We start from the raw sequence: 14847 nt of genomic DNA on the forward strand, positions 1-14847 counted from the left end.
TGTAGCTCCAAAGCCTGCCCCCAATCCAGTATTAAGTGAAACAGGCTGCTTAAGTTTTAAAAGACAAATGAAACACTTTGTTACTGAACAGAGAGAGGGTAGAGAGCCACCCCCTTACTACTTTTTAGTCTGCCTTGTATAATACACAAACTAAAGGCCTGAGTGAAAAGGGGGGCTGCTTATAGCTACCTCCAGGAGGCACTCATCCTGCCTGTGAGCCTACAGTACTTCATTTTCTAATCAGAAATAGATGTCAGGGGCTATTACAACTGGTCTAGTCTCAACTTTTAAAAGTCAAGGCAGCAATGGGGAAGTAAGGGGGAGGGGACATTTACCATTTGATCACTTGAGGCAATTATTAATCAGCTAGAGGAGTTGGCAAATAACAAATTGCACCGTTGGATTAAAGCAAAGCATGAAATTCAACCATTGTCCAAACTCAGTTATCTCGTTGCCTGGTTCCTTTGCTCCCCAGTTCTTCAACCTACCAAACTCAGTTTTGGCAATCTCAGAAGTACGGCTGCCTTGGGAAATTCCTGGAGATTTTTGGGGGGGGGGTGCCTAGAAAGGAAAGAATTTGAGAAGGGGAGAAAGCTCAGGGGGCACATGAAGGCACTCTAGGACTTACGTTTCTCCTAGACTCTATGATGTTATAACACAGTCTGTCCTCTGAAGCTGCCACTTACTCCAGATGAACTGACCTGTGTAGTCTGGAGATCAGCTGTAATTCTGAGATAACTCCAGGCCCCACCCATGGTTGGTAACCCTGCCTAGAAAGATTCACTGCCTCATATGCAAAATGAATTTACACAAATCACAGCCAAAAAAAAAAAAAAAAAAGGTCCCAGTCACTTGCATCTATAGGATGTCTGGTTCTTTTGCTACATTTGGAAGAAGCAAAAATCTGATAATGAGGTGATACATAAGGAGGGCAACAGAAAAAATGGAATGGGAAATAATGTTTGAAGCAGAACTTTTGAAGCATGAGGGAGAATTCTACCATCATAACAAAAGAAGAATACAACCCCCCCCCCTTTTGCCACCAGGACACATACTGGAACTGGTGGTATTTTAATTTGTTCACTTATGAGCTGAAGTCAGGATGGAGAGCAAGGCAGCCAAGTCTACATATGTCAGATTATTCAGCATTGTGAAATCCCAAGGGGCCTATTACAAAAAATCACCCACATGCTACTAGAATCAATTTCCAATGAAACTAATAAAAAGACAGTGTTGGGTAGTGGTTAGAATATCAGAGTAGAATCTGGGGCATCCAGGCTGGAAAACCCACTCTGCCATGGAAGCTTGCTAGGTGGCCCTGGGCCAGTCACATGCTCTAACCGACCTCACAGTCATAGTCTAGAAAGCCAATCGGATAACTGTGCTGTGGAAGAACAAACCGTCATGCTGTCATGGTAAATGAATTCACGGAAGCCACAGCTCTCCTTCTGCGTCTAAAGCAGTGGTTCCCAACCTTTTTTTGACCAGGGACCACTAGGACTTTTTTGTTTGGTGCAGGGACCCCAAGGTTCAAAATAAAAATTAGAGAATTTGAAAATAAACTTTAATCATAACTGTTAGTTAAACATTAAACTTAGAATAATATTTGAATATATATTTTTATAATAGAAAACTTTTAATTGAAAATATTAATTTATTATGGGTTTATAACTTTGTTTAGGGGACATTAATTTAGTTCTTGCGGACCCCTGGGGGTCCATGGACCCCCAGTTGGGAACCAGTGGTCTAAAGGATGCCTGGCATTTGAATACCTTCCTGAAAACTAGGGAACAGCCCTATAAAACCATGGGCGAAAACGCATGGTCGCTTTATCCTCCTTTAATCCCTGTTTCAGCCAGGATTCAGCCTGGATCGAACTCATGCGTTTCACCTAATGTGAGTTCGATCCTGGCTAAAACAGGGGCTAAAGGAGGATAAAGCGACCATGCGTTTTCACCCCATGAGACTCTAGAGGCAGAGACGCAGAGAAAGACTCTGCATATGCACCTCCGACCGACTCAGCTCAAACCCAACCCCTTTCTGACTATATATTACTCTTCCTACACCCTTGACACTGAGAGACACTGTCCTTCAGTGTTACTACTCTGAAGATGCCTGCCACAGTTGCTGGCGAAACGTCAGGAAAGAAAATTCCAAGACCACGGTTACACAGCCCGGATAACCTACAAGAACCAATGATTCAGATCCCATTCACTGTACGGTCCGAGGCCATGTCCTTCCTCCACCACAATGCGACCCTGTACACTCCTGTGCCACAGGTTTGAAGAAATGTGCTGTTGCCTTGGCGGTGAGGGAAAGCAGTTCCCTCTGCGGCGCATAATCTAGCCTCCTTGGTGTATTTAAAGAAGGGCCAGGAGGAATTCCAGGGATTTTTGTAGTGAGATAAACAGAACTCTTGACCTCTTCCACGGAGAAAGGAGAAGTAGCTGCTTCCACTACGATCAGGGCTGAGGTTTTAGAGGAAGGGGCCAGTGGGGAAACGTCTGACGATTCCTGTCTCACACACATTCGGTCCTGCCCCCACCCCCCACCACTTCTTCACTAGCATGTTAAACTTCTAAGTCTCCTGATGAGAATTTCATGGGGGGGGGATGGCAAATATAGCCGGTGGGGCACGATCGCACCCACCAACTTCCCTCCTGCTTCCCTCCAAGTAAGTAAGGCTAGGAGTGTGACAGAACAAGGCCAACCTCACCCAACGAAGGAGGAGGGGAGGGGAACCGCAGCTCCTGGTTAAGCATACCAGATTTCTCAGACGGTCAAGGAAAACGGAGGAGAGTCCTCGGAAAGATGGCAGAATGCTCAGCGAGTACTTACCACCTAACAGCAAGCTCATGGCAATCTCCTCGTTTCGGTCTTCATTTCCCGAATACGCTTGTTTTTACGTAATTCTCAAGGTCCCCCAGCAAGAAACGAGGCTCGCGCACTCCCTTTTCATGTTGTTCCTTGGCAGAAGTCACCTCTTTTCATGTCTCTGAAGACAGGTTTACACCTCTGCCATCCCACACGCCTCCTGCGTTCTCTCTCCCACCCACCCTCCTTTTTCCAAAGAGTAGCAAGAAAACAATAGGCGAAAGTCTAAGAATATTTACTAACTGATAATCTCTTCACGTATTGCAAGCAGTCTGTTTTCCCCCGGCCGATAAAGGTTTCAGAGCCAACCACTTTTGCCAACCAAAAAGGGGGAGGGAGTCGGCTGAGCATCGGTTTTAATCTTAGGACTTACCATTCACCTGCTGGGGGGAGTATGCTTCTGATCCAGAGTCCGGGGGAGAGTCAGGTAAAGTGCTGAAGAGCAATTGAGAAAAATAGAAGAAAAGGTCAAACAAGCATCTAGCAAAATTGATAAGGTAAAAGAATGCAAAATATTTTTCAAATCTGTGTATGTGGGGGGGGGGTAAGCACATTAGTATGGATAACCCCATTGATGGTAGCGCCCCCAGCTGGCAGAGCCCATCAATGGAATCCTCGTGCATTTTTTCTTGGACTGTTCTTCCAAACAGTTCTTCCTAAAACTGAAAGCAGTCTGATAACCCTTCAGATAGGTCTCGAAGCACCAAACCTCTCTTGTTTGTAAGACAGTAAATGAGAACTGAGAATTTGGGAGCCCCCCACACCTGATGCCATGAAAGCACACAGTATGGCAACTCCTGCAGAGAGAATCTGGGATTGCTTCAACTGGATTTCTCACCCCCAGTTCCTGGCCTATATCACTTCCACAGTGAGCCCTTTGATTTTATTCATAGGCATCTTATTTCATGGCCATTTTGTCAATCCTAATAAGACTTCTCTCTTTGGCCTGCAGCTTATGCTCAGCTAAAAACAGCCCACACAGAAACGTATCTGTTCCCCAGAAAAGATAATTAGTGTCACTACAAATACAGAGGAGGCTTTTGGGGAGCCTGGCTTGGTTCCGAAAAGCAAAAAATTGTCAGCTTAAGAGTAAGACTGTGCCACCATCATCATCATCGCCTGTGATTTTATGGGAAGCAACAGTGCTAAAAGTAACAAAGCTATTCCAGATGTAAAAGAAAGAAGAACCTGGCCACAATCCAGCAAAAGAAAACCAGGTATTTCATACCAATTTTTATCAACATTTTACAAAGAAAGACTGATTCTAAAACTGCTGTTGAACTTCATAAAACACATGAAGCTGCCTTATACTGAATCAGACCCTTGATCCATCAAAGTCAGTACTGTCTACTCAGACTGGCAGCGACTCTCGAGGGTCTCAGGTAGAGGTCTTTCACATCACCTTCTTGCCTAGTCCCTTTAACTGGAGATGCTGGGGATTGAACCTGGGACCTTCTGCATGCCAAGCAGATGTTCTACCACTGAGCCACGGCCCCTCCCCATAAGACTGCCGCCTTAATAGGCGCGGCTGCCTGGTCTTGGCCATGCTCCTTCTCAAGTGAGCCGCTGTGGGTTGCACAGAAAAGTGTTCATCTGTCAGACTAAGCTGTTAAGTGGACTTCCTATATCTTATTTTTATTTGTTTATATTGCACCATCCTGATTCAGATTGGGACTGTAGTACACAGAAAGAGAGGTCTTCAGACTCCTGCCCACACCATTTTCCTGACCTAAAACAGCCCCAAGGGGCAGCCACTTGCCCTGTTGGGGTTCCGTATGCACACTGGGAAAACAACAACACCCTGGGGCCATTTCAGTTTGGGAAAAAGTGTAGAATGGAAGGCTTAGGTCCCCTCTTCTTGAGCAATGAAGTCCTAACCCAAATTGGGCTGCTATGAGCCTATGATTAAGTTCCCAGCACAAAACGTGCAATACACATGGGCGTAGAGAAAACATAATTTGTAATGAGGACTGTTTGATATATCTGAAACCTAAGGTGAGCCTACTTTAAGACAACTAACTTCTACTCTTGAGTTCCCTCAAGATTAGGAGCCACATCTCTATTCCTTCCACTAAAAACATTCAGTATCACCACCATAAGAAAGCCTTCCAAAGCTCCTTTCTGGTCAATTAGTTCAGTTCAAATCTAAGAGCTTGACTCCAAACATACCTATCATGCAGAATGGCAGAGTCAGGTAAACAGAAATGAGCAAGAAGGGCTATAGGAGGAAATGAAGCTGATGTGCAGTCAATCCAGGTACAAATGAGTTCATGGGAAGTCACCTCAGGACATCCCTGTACTTTCCACATGCTCTTAGCAATGTGAGGGCCTCGGGAAAAAAACTGAGAAAATGGGAAAAAGAGTTCCTTCCAGTGAAAAACATGGGAAATTTTGGAATGCACTGGGGGGGGGGTATGGTTTTTTTCTTCTAGAATGAGTGAAACACTTTTTAAGACAAAGTTTTACTCACCCAAAAGGCAGCATGAAAAGTTTTATGCACAACAATCTACAGCATTGTGTGTGTGTGTGTGTGCGTTAAGTGCTGTCGAGTCGCTTCTGACTCCTGAAGACCCTATGAATCAATGTCCTTCAAAACGTCCTATCAGCATTAGATAATAGTAATTCCTATCTATATTGCAGACATATATAACGTATCCAAGAATATATTTATTGTTTAAATGTGAACAATTCTGGCAACACTGAATAGTCTACAATGTGTTTAATTATAATAAATTATCAAAGAGTTCAGTGTTTTCAATGTTATAGTTTTATTTTATATCCCATCTACCTGTTGTCTCTGTGTGAGACTGTTTCTGTCTAAATTTTCCCCCAATTTTTTTTTTCAGGAAAAAAAGTTTTCCCTCCACAGTTTCCAAATTTCCAGAAATTTGATTTCACATTACTAATTTCACATTAGTTTAACGCCGAGTCTTTGACTCAAAAGCATTAGCAGCCCACTCTCTATGGGAGCAAAAATCAAATAAATAAAAAATAATAAAAATATATATTGGAAAACTTTGGATTTAACAAGAACCTCCCTGACGGATTGTAAAACTATGGGCTTTAACCTCTACCATTGAGGCTGATGAAGCCAAGCGTATGGTGAAAGCGCTACGAATATCCGGAATAGCGTTTCCTCTGTTGTCTTTCACTTTCCTACAAATTTATTGGAGCAGCAAATTTGAATCTTCAGACGCTGGCTTAATACGTTTCTACCTACATTGGACTTTCTTATGTCTCGTTGGAGATAGCCATTGTGCTTTATACATTGTTGCTGCCACATTGTGAACAGCTGTTGTAAATAGTGTGTATAAAATTTGGATAGATTGTTGTAATGTCATTGTCAGCACTTTTGTTTATTGTTTTGCACTTTTCCAGTTTTTGAATATATGTATTTGACATAGTCAGCCTGCACTGTTACTTTTTTGCCATTTGCTAATTAACAGTGATAGTGAGTTCTTTAGTTGCAATCTCCAGGTACTAGCTGGAGATCTCCTGCTATTACAACTGATCTCCAGCCGACAGAGATCAGTTCCCCTGGAGAAAACGCCCACTTCGGCCATTGGACTCTATGGCACTGAAGCCCCTCCCCAAACCCAGTCCTCCTCAGGCTCCGCCCTAAAAACCTACCGCCGGTGGCAAAGAGGGAGCTGGCACCCCTAGAGCAGATAGAAAATGGCTACACACCTAAGCTGTTATAATTAGGGAATAGTCAGCCACAATTTAGACATACCAGGAAATTTGGAAGCCATCAGCTCACTGTCATTAACAGGAGGGGCCATTACGTATTTATTTTAGCAGTAGTCTGGAATAGTCCTTGTGGCAGAATGGCACCACTGACCCACAAGCACTGATCTGTTCAACCCTCTGAGTCACTGCCTGACAACACAACACTCCCCTGGTCTGCCCAACCCTCAGAGAGGATTTCTCTCCTTCTTTCAGTACTGCTGCCATCAATAAGCCATTTTAGGAATTACCCGCCAAGAGGACCAGTGTTTCTACCCCCCTTCTCATGTTGCTGTTCTAAGGCCACGCCTCATGCCTGCATCTCCTGCTATGCAGCAACTGGTTACCACAGGTATGATTTACCACACTTGCACACTCCCTGGAAAACAGTGATTTATCAACTGACTGCCACCCTTCCCCTTGTGCCCATTTTGCATAGCAGGTTTGAGGGGTGGGGACTGATGTAGTCTGAATTATCAGCATTCAAGAGTAAAGAATTTATTAAAAGTGAAATGTCCAGAAACATACTCTCAGTATAGCAACAAACTGAGCAAGGAATACAAAAGAAAGGTATAAAAACACATTTCCTCAGCCCCAACTCTACTCACACCCTAGCTGATCTTATTCTAAGGTAGACTTCATTAACTTGTGACAAGGGATTTCATTATCTCCATTTGCCCACCTCCTTGCAGGTCAAAGAATCCTTTCCTGAAACCTCCACTCTAGCCCCTTGCAACCCCAAGTGTCTGTGTCCCTTCTAGGTGTCAGATCCCCATTTAAGGTTTGGGTTCACCGTTTCATTGATGCTGACCAGTAAGGACATTAACATTTACAAAGCTTTGATGGTTGGTACTTGGCGAGGTGCAATTAACTTCTCCCTTCCTCCCTCTCTCCAGGTAATAGAGAGAAAAACTTTTAAAACTCAGCGTGGAGGTTTTATTGAGCACAAACCTCCAAATAAAACACATTTCTCCACATTCCTTATTGTTGCAAACCACATACTGACATTGTAAAATACCTCTCTGTGAATACTTCCCTAGACTGAGGGTGTCCTGCGCTCTGCAGACAGGCCTAGTTAGGTCTCCTCTGGAGTAAGGCTCTTAGGCCTGGCTCATGCAACTTGAGAGCGTAGACTGAAGCTGGAGGCAAGGAACTGGAGCTGGAACCAGGGAGCTGGAGCAAGAGGCAAGGAACTGGAGCCGGAGACAAGAGGCAAGGACCCGGAGAACAGGGCTTGTACCTGATCCAGCAGTAGGGAGCCTTCCCAAGTCTCAGCCTAGATAGGCTAGGAGATAATCAGGCTCAGATGCACTGCTGGCAGGTGTTGAAGCTCTGGCATCTGTGCTGTGCTTTGGCCAAGATCCCATGAAGAAGCACTGCTTTCGCCGCATGGCTTTGGGGTGGGATTGTGCACCACTAGTCTGGCACTTCACTTCCTTTGGATTGCCTCAGTTTGGGACCTCTGCCGCTGCCATTCCTGCAGACTGGAAATGGGTCCTGGTAGACTATGGGCCCGGGTTCAAGACCTGCCCAGTGGAAGCCTGGTAGCTATATCAGGGGCTAGCTTCAAGGATTTGCTTGCAGGCACTGTCTGGGTGTCCTCTAGCACCACTGGCACATCTGCCATGTTAGGCGCTCCCTGGACCCACTGTTCCTCCTCAGCCAGTGGTCTGGGCTCCTCGGGCTGTTCCCCTGAGGACTCCAAATCTGAGTTGCCGAACAGGTCAGGGGGTCATGACAGAGGACATGGTGTTGGAATTCACCGATGAACCGAACACCCTCAGACCCTTAATTATACCCACATTAAAGATACACAACTGAGCATTTGTAGGCCACCTCCCCTATGGGAGTATTAACCATAGAAGCAGTGAAATGTGACCATTAGAGAATTGGATAGATTATTGTGGTGCCTGTGAATATAACATGTCAAGGGGACAAGCTTTCTGGATACTCACAACAATGACAATTCATTTAAAACTCATTTAAAGCTACTGATATATTAAGCTATTTGTACAGCAGTTACGTGGTATCCACCTTCAGGGCTTAAAAAGTTACACTGAAAGAACAAGGATAGGTTTGATGAAGAAATAAAAAGCATGTAAAGCACAGAACAGGTGTACTGGAGGCCAGGAATAGGTTTGGGGAAGGATTTAAAGGAAGAACAGGAATTGGCTTGAAGAAGAAGAATGGGGGAGATTGTTCGAGTCTTGGGGAAAAAGCATAGCAGAAGGTATCAAGCTGAGAGCACAAACATGGAACCACATACAGAATGTCAGCCTGACAGACTACAGCAAGAACATGAAAAAGATGAAATCTAGTTCTAATTCACACAATACTAAACTACACGGTGATCACTTTTAAAGGTAAGGAAGAAGAGTCTGGCATTCATATGGAAATCAGCAGACATCTTAAAAAGAGGTGGTGATTATAATGACAGGGAACTGGATCCTATGAATGATGGAGTTCACTGGATAACTCTTTTCTCCTTCTCCCTGCAGTTCCCCCTCTGCTGTTTCAGACTCTCAGGAACAGTGGGGAATGCGGGGGGGGGGGAGGAAGCCCCTACCCCAACTCTTGCACAGGCTTTTGCTCTGTTCGTGGAAGGGTTTATACAAATGAGGAGGAGTCAGTTTCTACAGATTTCCCTTTGTACTACATCCCCTCTCCCACACTCCAACTTGCAGTCGAGAAAGAATGCCTTTGCTAAAATAATTCAAGTTGACTGCAGAGGAAAGGGACCCTATTGAAGACAGCCAACAAGGAGAAACTTGCAGTAGTCAAGAGAAAAGAGAACAAGGGCATGGACAAGGGTTTTAAGCAGTAAAAGAAGGTAGTTTTTGAAGTTGCGGGGATGGGGGGAAGAGAAACAGGATTTGGCAACAGTTTGGATGTGAGAGGAAAGGAAGAATATGACTCCAAGTTTATATGCCCAGGATAAAAGGGGAGATGAGAGTAAGAGAGAAGGAGGTTGCAGATCAAAAGATTAAGAATTCTGTCTTTTCTAATATTAGTTTCAGGGTTCCGCTGATCTTGCAGCCTTAATGAACTGGGCCATGTGTGTGTTTGGGCAGAAAAGAACAAGACATTCAGAAGTGTGACTAAACAAAGCCAGTGTCATTCAGCATATTTTCCACAAATGTGGGAAGTCAAACTTTGAGACAATATTTTACTTGTGGATTTTTACATCAGCCCTGAGAAACAGATTTTGGAGCCATCACCATTAACATGAAAAATGAAAGCATGGCCGTAAATGACTCCTCAGATAAGAGTGTAGCATCAGAGGAGTAGAAGGCCAGTGGAAGTCTGTGAAACCCATACACAGAGCGGTCGAGATGAAGAACATTAAGAGACAGAAACACGTAAAGCCAAATGACAACAATGCTAGTGGGGAAGGGGGACACACAAGAGCAGAGTACCCAGGAAGACCGAATAAGTCCCTTGACTTCAGCTGTAAAGCAAATCTGAAATCTTGGTAAGGAGTTTCAGTGGACCCGAGCAGGTTACAGCCAATTGGGAGTGTATACAAATGAGGGACAGAGGACAAGAAATAAAAGCCTTAGGCACAGAACAAACAACCAAAGTGTTTAGTGACAAAGCGAAGGAGAGAGGTGCGATAGGGACATGTCCTGTCACCAGACAGCTAGCAAGAACATGGTATTCCCCTGACAAGCCCCCAACTAAAGGCAAGAACTGGAGATATTATCTCCTGCTAGAAACTCATGAGAATTCCCCTACCACATCAGTATCTTTCATGAATTCTTGCTACATGGCTCTACCCAGATTTCTCCAAATCAACTTCAGAGCACCAAAAGAAGCTCCAGCCTAGCCTAGCTTGCTGATCAGTGGCCAGACCAATCAGAATTTCGGAAGTTAAGGAAATAGATCACTTATCTTTCCCTTGCGCTTTTAAGCATAATTACTTTCAGGCTCCTACTGAAGAGATGGAACGTCATTCCTCTATTCCTCAGCTGTATACCTTCCATGACTATAACCACTCTATCTCCTGATTCTGCATCTGTGTTCTCCCTTAACTTCAGTTTCCAGTCCCTGCACTACCAGCCATATGGGGGTCTATGGGAAGGTCTCTACTGGAAGTGGACAGCTCATTGTGGTGGCCCCAATCTTAGATTTGGATTTTCTGCAGGTCCAACAGAATTCAGCTTTTTTCAAGTCACCTCAAGCCTTGCTTTAAAGAACTTTTTCTTCTCGTCTCTGTTCTGCCCTTTATCCTTTCAGTTTCCTGGCCAAATATTTACAAAAGGGTTTGTGTATATCCCCCTACACAAAAGTCAGGCTGGGCCAATCCATTAAGTGAGCCTTTCCTGGCAGGGTGCATGACACAGACAAGACTTGTTTTGCAAACACTCAGGAGTGACCAGGGAGCCTGGCAGTAGCAAAGGCACCAGACAAAACATTCTCTTTCAAATACCATTTAGGACAAAAATCATCAAATTGCTTTGATAAAAGGAGGAATAAATGAATCAGGCACTGAATTGTGGAGGCCATTCTATGGTGTGGTACCATCGTGCAGGATGTCCAAAATAAGGATGAAGAGATGTTGCTCTTAATGTTCACCCTATGCATGTTCCCTTTGCCTTTTTACATTCAGAAAATGAAGACACAAGTAACACATAAAATACTGATCACTAGAAGTTATTAACTCTCACTGTGATTCCTGCTTCGCAACCTTCCGCACACATGTACAGACCAACAACTCACATGCTGGTTTACCCAGTGTTCTTTCCCCCTCACTCCATTCATGCTTCATGCAGATGTTGGCTAAAAAATTTAAAACAATGCATGTACATGTATTATATATATGTCCACTTTTTGGCTTACAAAAAATTTGCAAAACTGTATCTCTCCACACAGATATATAAAGAGCAGCTACAAAACTGCTCAGAGGAAAAATATTAGTAACATTACCGGCACTAACCAATGAGTGCTGTCCATGGCTGGCTTCTCCCCATTCAGACTGATCTACACCAAAAAGTGACAGAACTAGTTTCTCCAGAGCTCATCTCAGGAGCAAAAAATAAAATAAAAATGTTTGGACTGCACACAGCAAGGGTGCTCCCAAATTGCTCAAATCGTTCTATAAATATTATGTGCAAATGAAGCATTTCTAAAGAAGTGTGCTGAAAAACTGAGAAAAAACACTGTTCCAATTACTAGACTGAAAAAAAACTGAGTTCTGTTCCTAATCATTTTAAAATTCCTAGATGCATTCCATTGTTCACATCATGCAAGGTCTTTTTCTAATGTTCTCAGAAACTTTAGGAATGCTAACAAGGATTCCAATCAGTAGTGATTTATATGTTAGTTTGCTGATTGGGACCTAAGATTCCAAAATTGCAATTCTTTTCTTGAACCAACCCACAGGCAGTAAAAGGGGAAAATGTTTTTTTTTTAATCCTAATACATTCATAGCCACTGTCATTATAATGAGTGAAAGTCGGCATTCAGGGCAATCATTTATTTCTTCGGTGACATCACAGAATTACAATACTCGAGGTCTTGCAAGCTTTTAGAGTGAGAGCGTAAGGCAATGAGTCAATCTCTGGGGTCACATCACAACGCATAAAGCACTAACTAGTTTATTCTGAAGCACACTAACGTCAGACACATTAATGCATGGAACGTATTCTTTGCCAGTGATGCAACAGCATATGTATATACCTGCAATCAGTGAGTAGATCCTGGTTGTGAAAAACATGTTCTTAAGTGTGTTTTCCATTCAGTACAAAGTCTGTAGCAAGTATTAAATATCAAACTTGTGGAACATTCTCTTCTAGTTGTGCAGGTAACTAGAGTTGTGTTTCTCTTCTATCTCAGCCACTCCTAAAACAGGAACCTTCATACCCACTATTTTAACCTATATTATTGAGTTTCTCAGTTTGACAACAGAAGGCATGAGGTGTCACGGTGCACTATGCATAAGATGCCTCTAAGGCATGCACCAAATAGATAGAAACTTACTTCAAGTCAGCATGTGAAATTCTGACCCATCGTCCTCCCTAGCCCATTTTCCCACTCACAACTAACAGCCCTATCTGTCTTTGGTCCTTGTGTGAGGTTGTCACCCCTTCTCAATTGACCTTCTGCTCCCTTCTTATCACTTTAATTGACTATCAATATTCTATAACTGACCCTTCTCCCTGCATAGGTTGGAACGATCACAAAAAAATTCATAATGCAGTAGTCCAGTCAATGGCTGGGAGGCTTACAGACAACAGGAAGATAGTTTGTGAATGTATTTGTCAGAAGGTTTGAACGAGAAAGTTGGATTACTGTTCGTTATTGGTTTCTGCCTTACAATCTCCTCTTCAGGGGCAAATTCCTCATATTTCACCACCATATTTATATCCTGTCTACCATAATACGTCCTTTCCTGGTTACCATGGCAACTATTATCGTCAACTCCTACCAACAGCCATCTGCTTATCATTTCCTCTCAGATTTTTATCCCACCCTTACTCCAAGGATGGCATACACAAACTCCTCCATTTTATCCTCACAACAGCCCTATGAGTTAGGTTGGACTAAAAATTAAAGAGTGGCCCAAACTCAACTAAATATGAAAAATAAATATGAAAAATAAAATAAATAATTGGTTTAATAGCTGAGTGGGGACATGAACTGCAAAACATTGCCTTTCAGTACCACAGCACAGTGCCTTGGCTGCTGCATTCTATTAGGAATTCTTCTTCGTCTCATATTCAATCACAATTTACCTTTGCATAATGAGGAATCATATTGTCTCCCTAAACTAACTCTTCCCATAAAGATTCTATTTTCATCTGAGGGGATATAGTCAAATTCTATTGTACGCTATTAGAAATTCCATATTCTTCATTTTTCAAAAGGTTTAGTACTCTGTTCTCATCACCTTATTTGTTTCCATATGAGTCAGCCAATGACAGACATTGGGTATTTGTCTACCAGGAGTGGTTTCCTTACATGGAAATCTTTCTCCCAGAGAAAGAAATGAACAGTATTTCCACGTTTATATCCAGTATCTTCTCTCCTTTGTCATTTTCATCTGCAGGCTACAGAGACTTGTAGCATTAACAAATATCCACAATGAGTGCAATTCAGGCCCAGTAGTGATGACTATGACCAACCCTATACCTTCTGAACAATCTCATACCAACCCCACAGACACTAAATATTATCAGATACCAGTCTATGAAATTATCTGTATAATCTGGAGTTGTTAAAGATGGACAGATATTCCTAAAGTTAGCATTCATGCTTGGACATTTCAGGTCACATTTTATCCTCTAAGACTCAGCTTTGGGCTCTTTTAGTAGCCATTTCTCTTGTGCTTAAAGGTTGCCATCTCTCCTTCAGAAGTCCAGCTCCTATCATAGAACACCAGCCTTCTTCAATCTGGACTCTATAATGGGCATAACATTATGAGATTCCGGAGAACCATTAAGATACAGCCCTTCTGATTTTGGAATTGTACCTCCCTTGCACCTCCCCTTTTTGTTTGTTCAGTATCACTTACCCGGGTGCATAGGAGGCTTTGAGCTCTGATTTGACTGGAGGGCCAATACTAGTCAGGCAGTGGCCTCCAAGGTATCCCTTGGGTACCACCATGCCATTGTTGTTATTGCAGTTGAGGTGAGCACTGTAGCTGGGTCCACACAGGTTGGACAAAGGGGGACCATGTTGGATTGGAACTTGGCTGCTTGAGGTGCCATGATGGAAACCATGCCGGATCAGGAGTTGGGTATTCGGGGGGCCATGATGGAAGACACCACTGGACACAACGTTGGTCACATGGCCAGCACTGGAGACAGATGCAATGGCAGAGTTGGAAGCCTGGACATGAGGGTAGCCAGCTGAGGAAGGGATTTCAGGAAGGGAGTCCAAGTCAGAGCTGTGGGGTAGAAGTTGAACCTCCTGAATTATATATATTGCATTTTTTCCATCTACATATTTGATGCACCATACAGATTATATCTATAAATGCTCCTGACCCACACAGCACAACAGAACACTTTACAAAAAAGAAAAAAAAGGTAAAGGCAGTCCCCTGTGCAAGCACCAGGTCGCTACTGTCCCATGGGGTAACATCACATCACATCATTTTCTAGGCAGACTATGTTTATGGGGTGATTTGCAACTACCTTCCTCAGTCATCTTCACTTTACCCACAGCAAGCTGGGAACTCATTTTACCGACCTTGGAAGGATGGAAGGCTGAGTCAACCTTGAGCTGGCTACCTGAAACCAACTT

At 43.4% G+C, this 14847-nt stretch overlaps 1 protein-coding gene across 1 annotated transcript in view; it reads right to left on the reverse strand.

Annotated features, from left to right (window-relative positions):
- MYRF (myelin regulatory factor) overlaps positions 1–14847 on the reverse strand; it is a 131921-nt gene that overhangs the window by 60626 nt on the left and 56448 nt on the right. Inside the window, exons 3-4 of the mRNA XM_056851053.1 lie at positions 14114–14488; positions 3248–3309 (exon numbers count right to left, since the gene is read on the reverse strand). Coding sequence (XP_056707031.1) covers positions 3248–3309; positions 14114–14488 — 437 coding nt within the window. The remainder of the gene's footprint in view (positions 1–3247; positions 3310–14113; positions 14489–14847) is intronic.

This window comes from Euleptes europaea, chromosome 6, assembly GCF_029931775.1.
Source record: "Euleptes europaea isolate rEulEur1 chromosome 6, rEulEur1.hap1, whole genome shotgun sequence".
In the NCBI taxonomy this organism is placed as follows: domain Eukaryota; kingdom Metazoa; phylum Chordata; class Lepidosauria; order Squamata; family Sphaerodactylidae; genus Euleptes; species Euleptes europaea.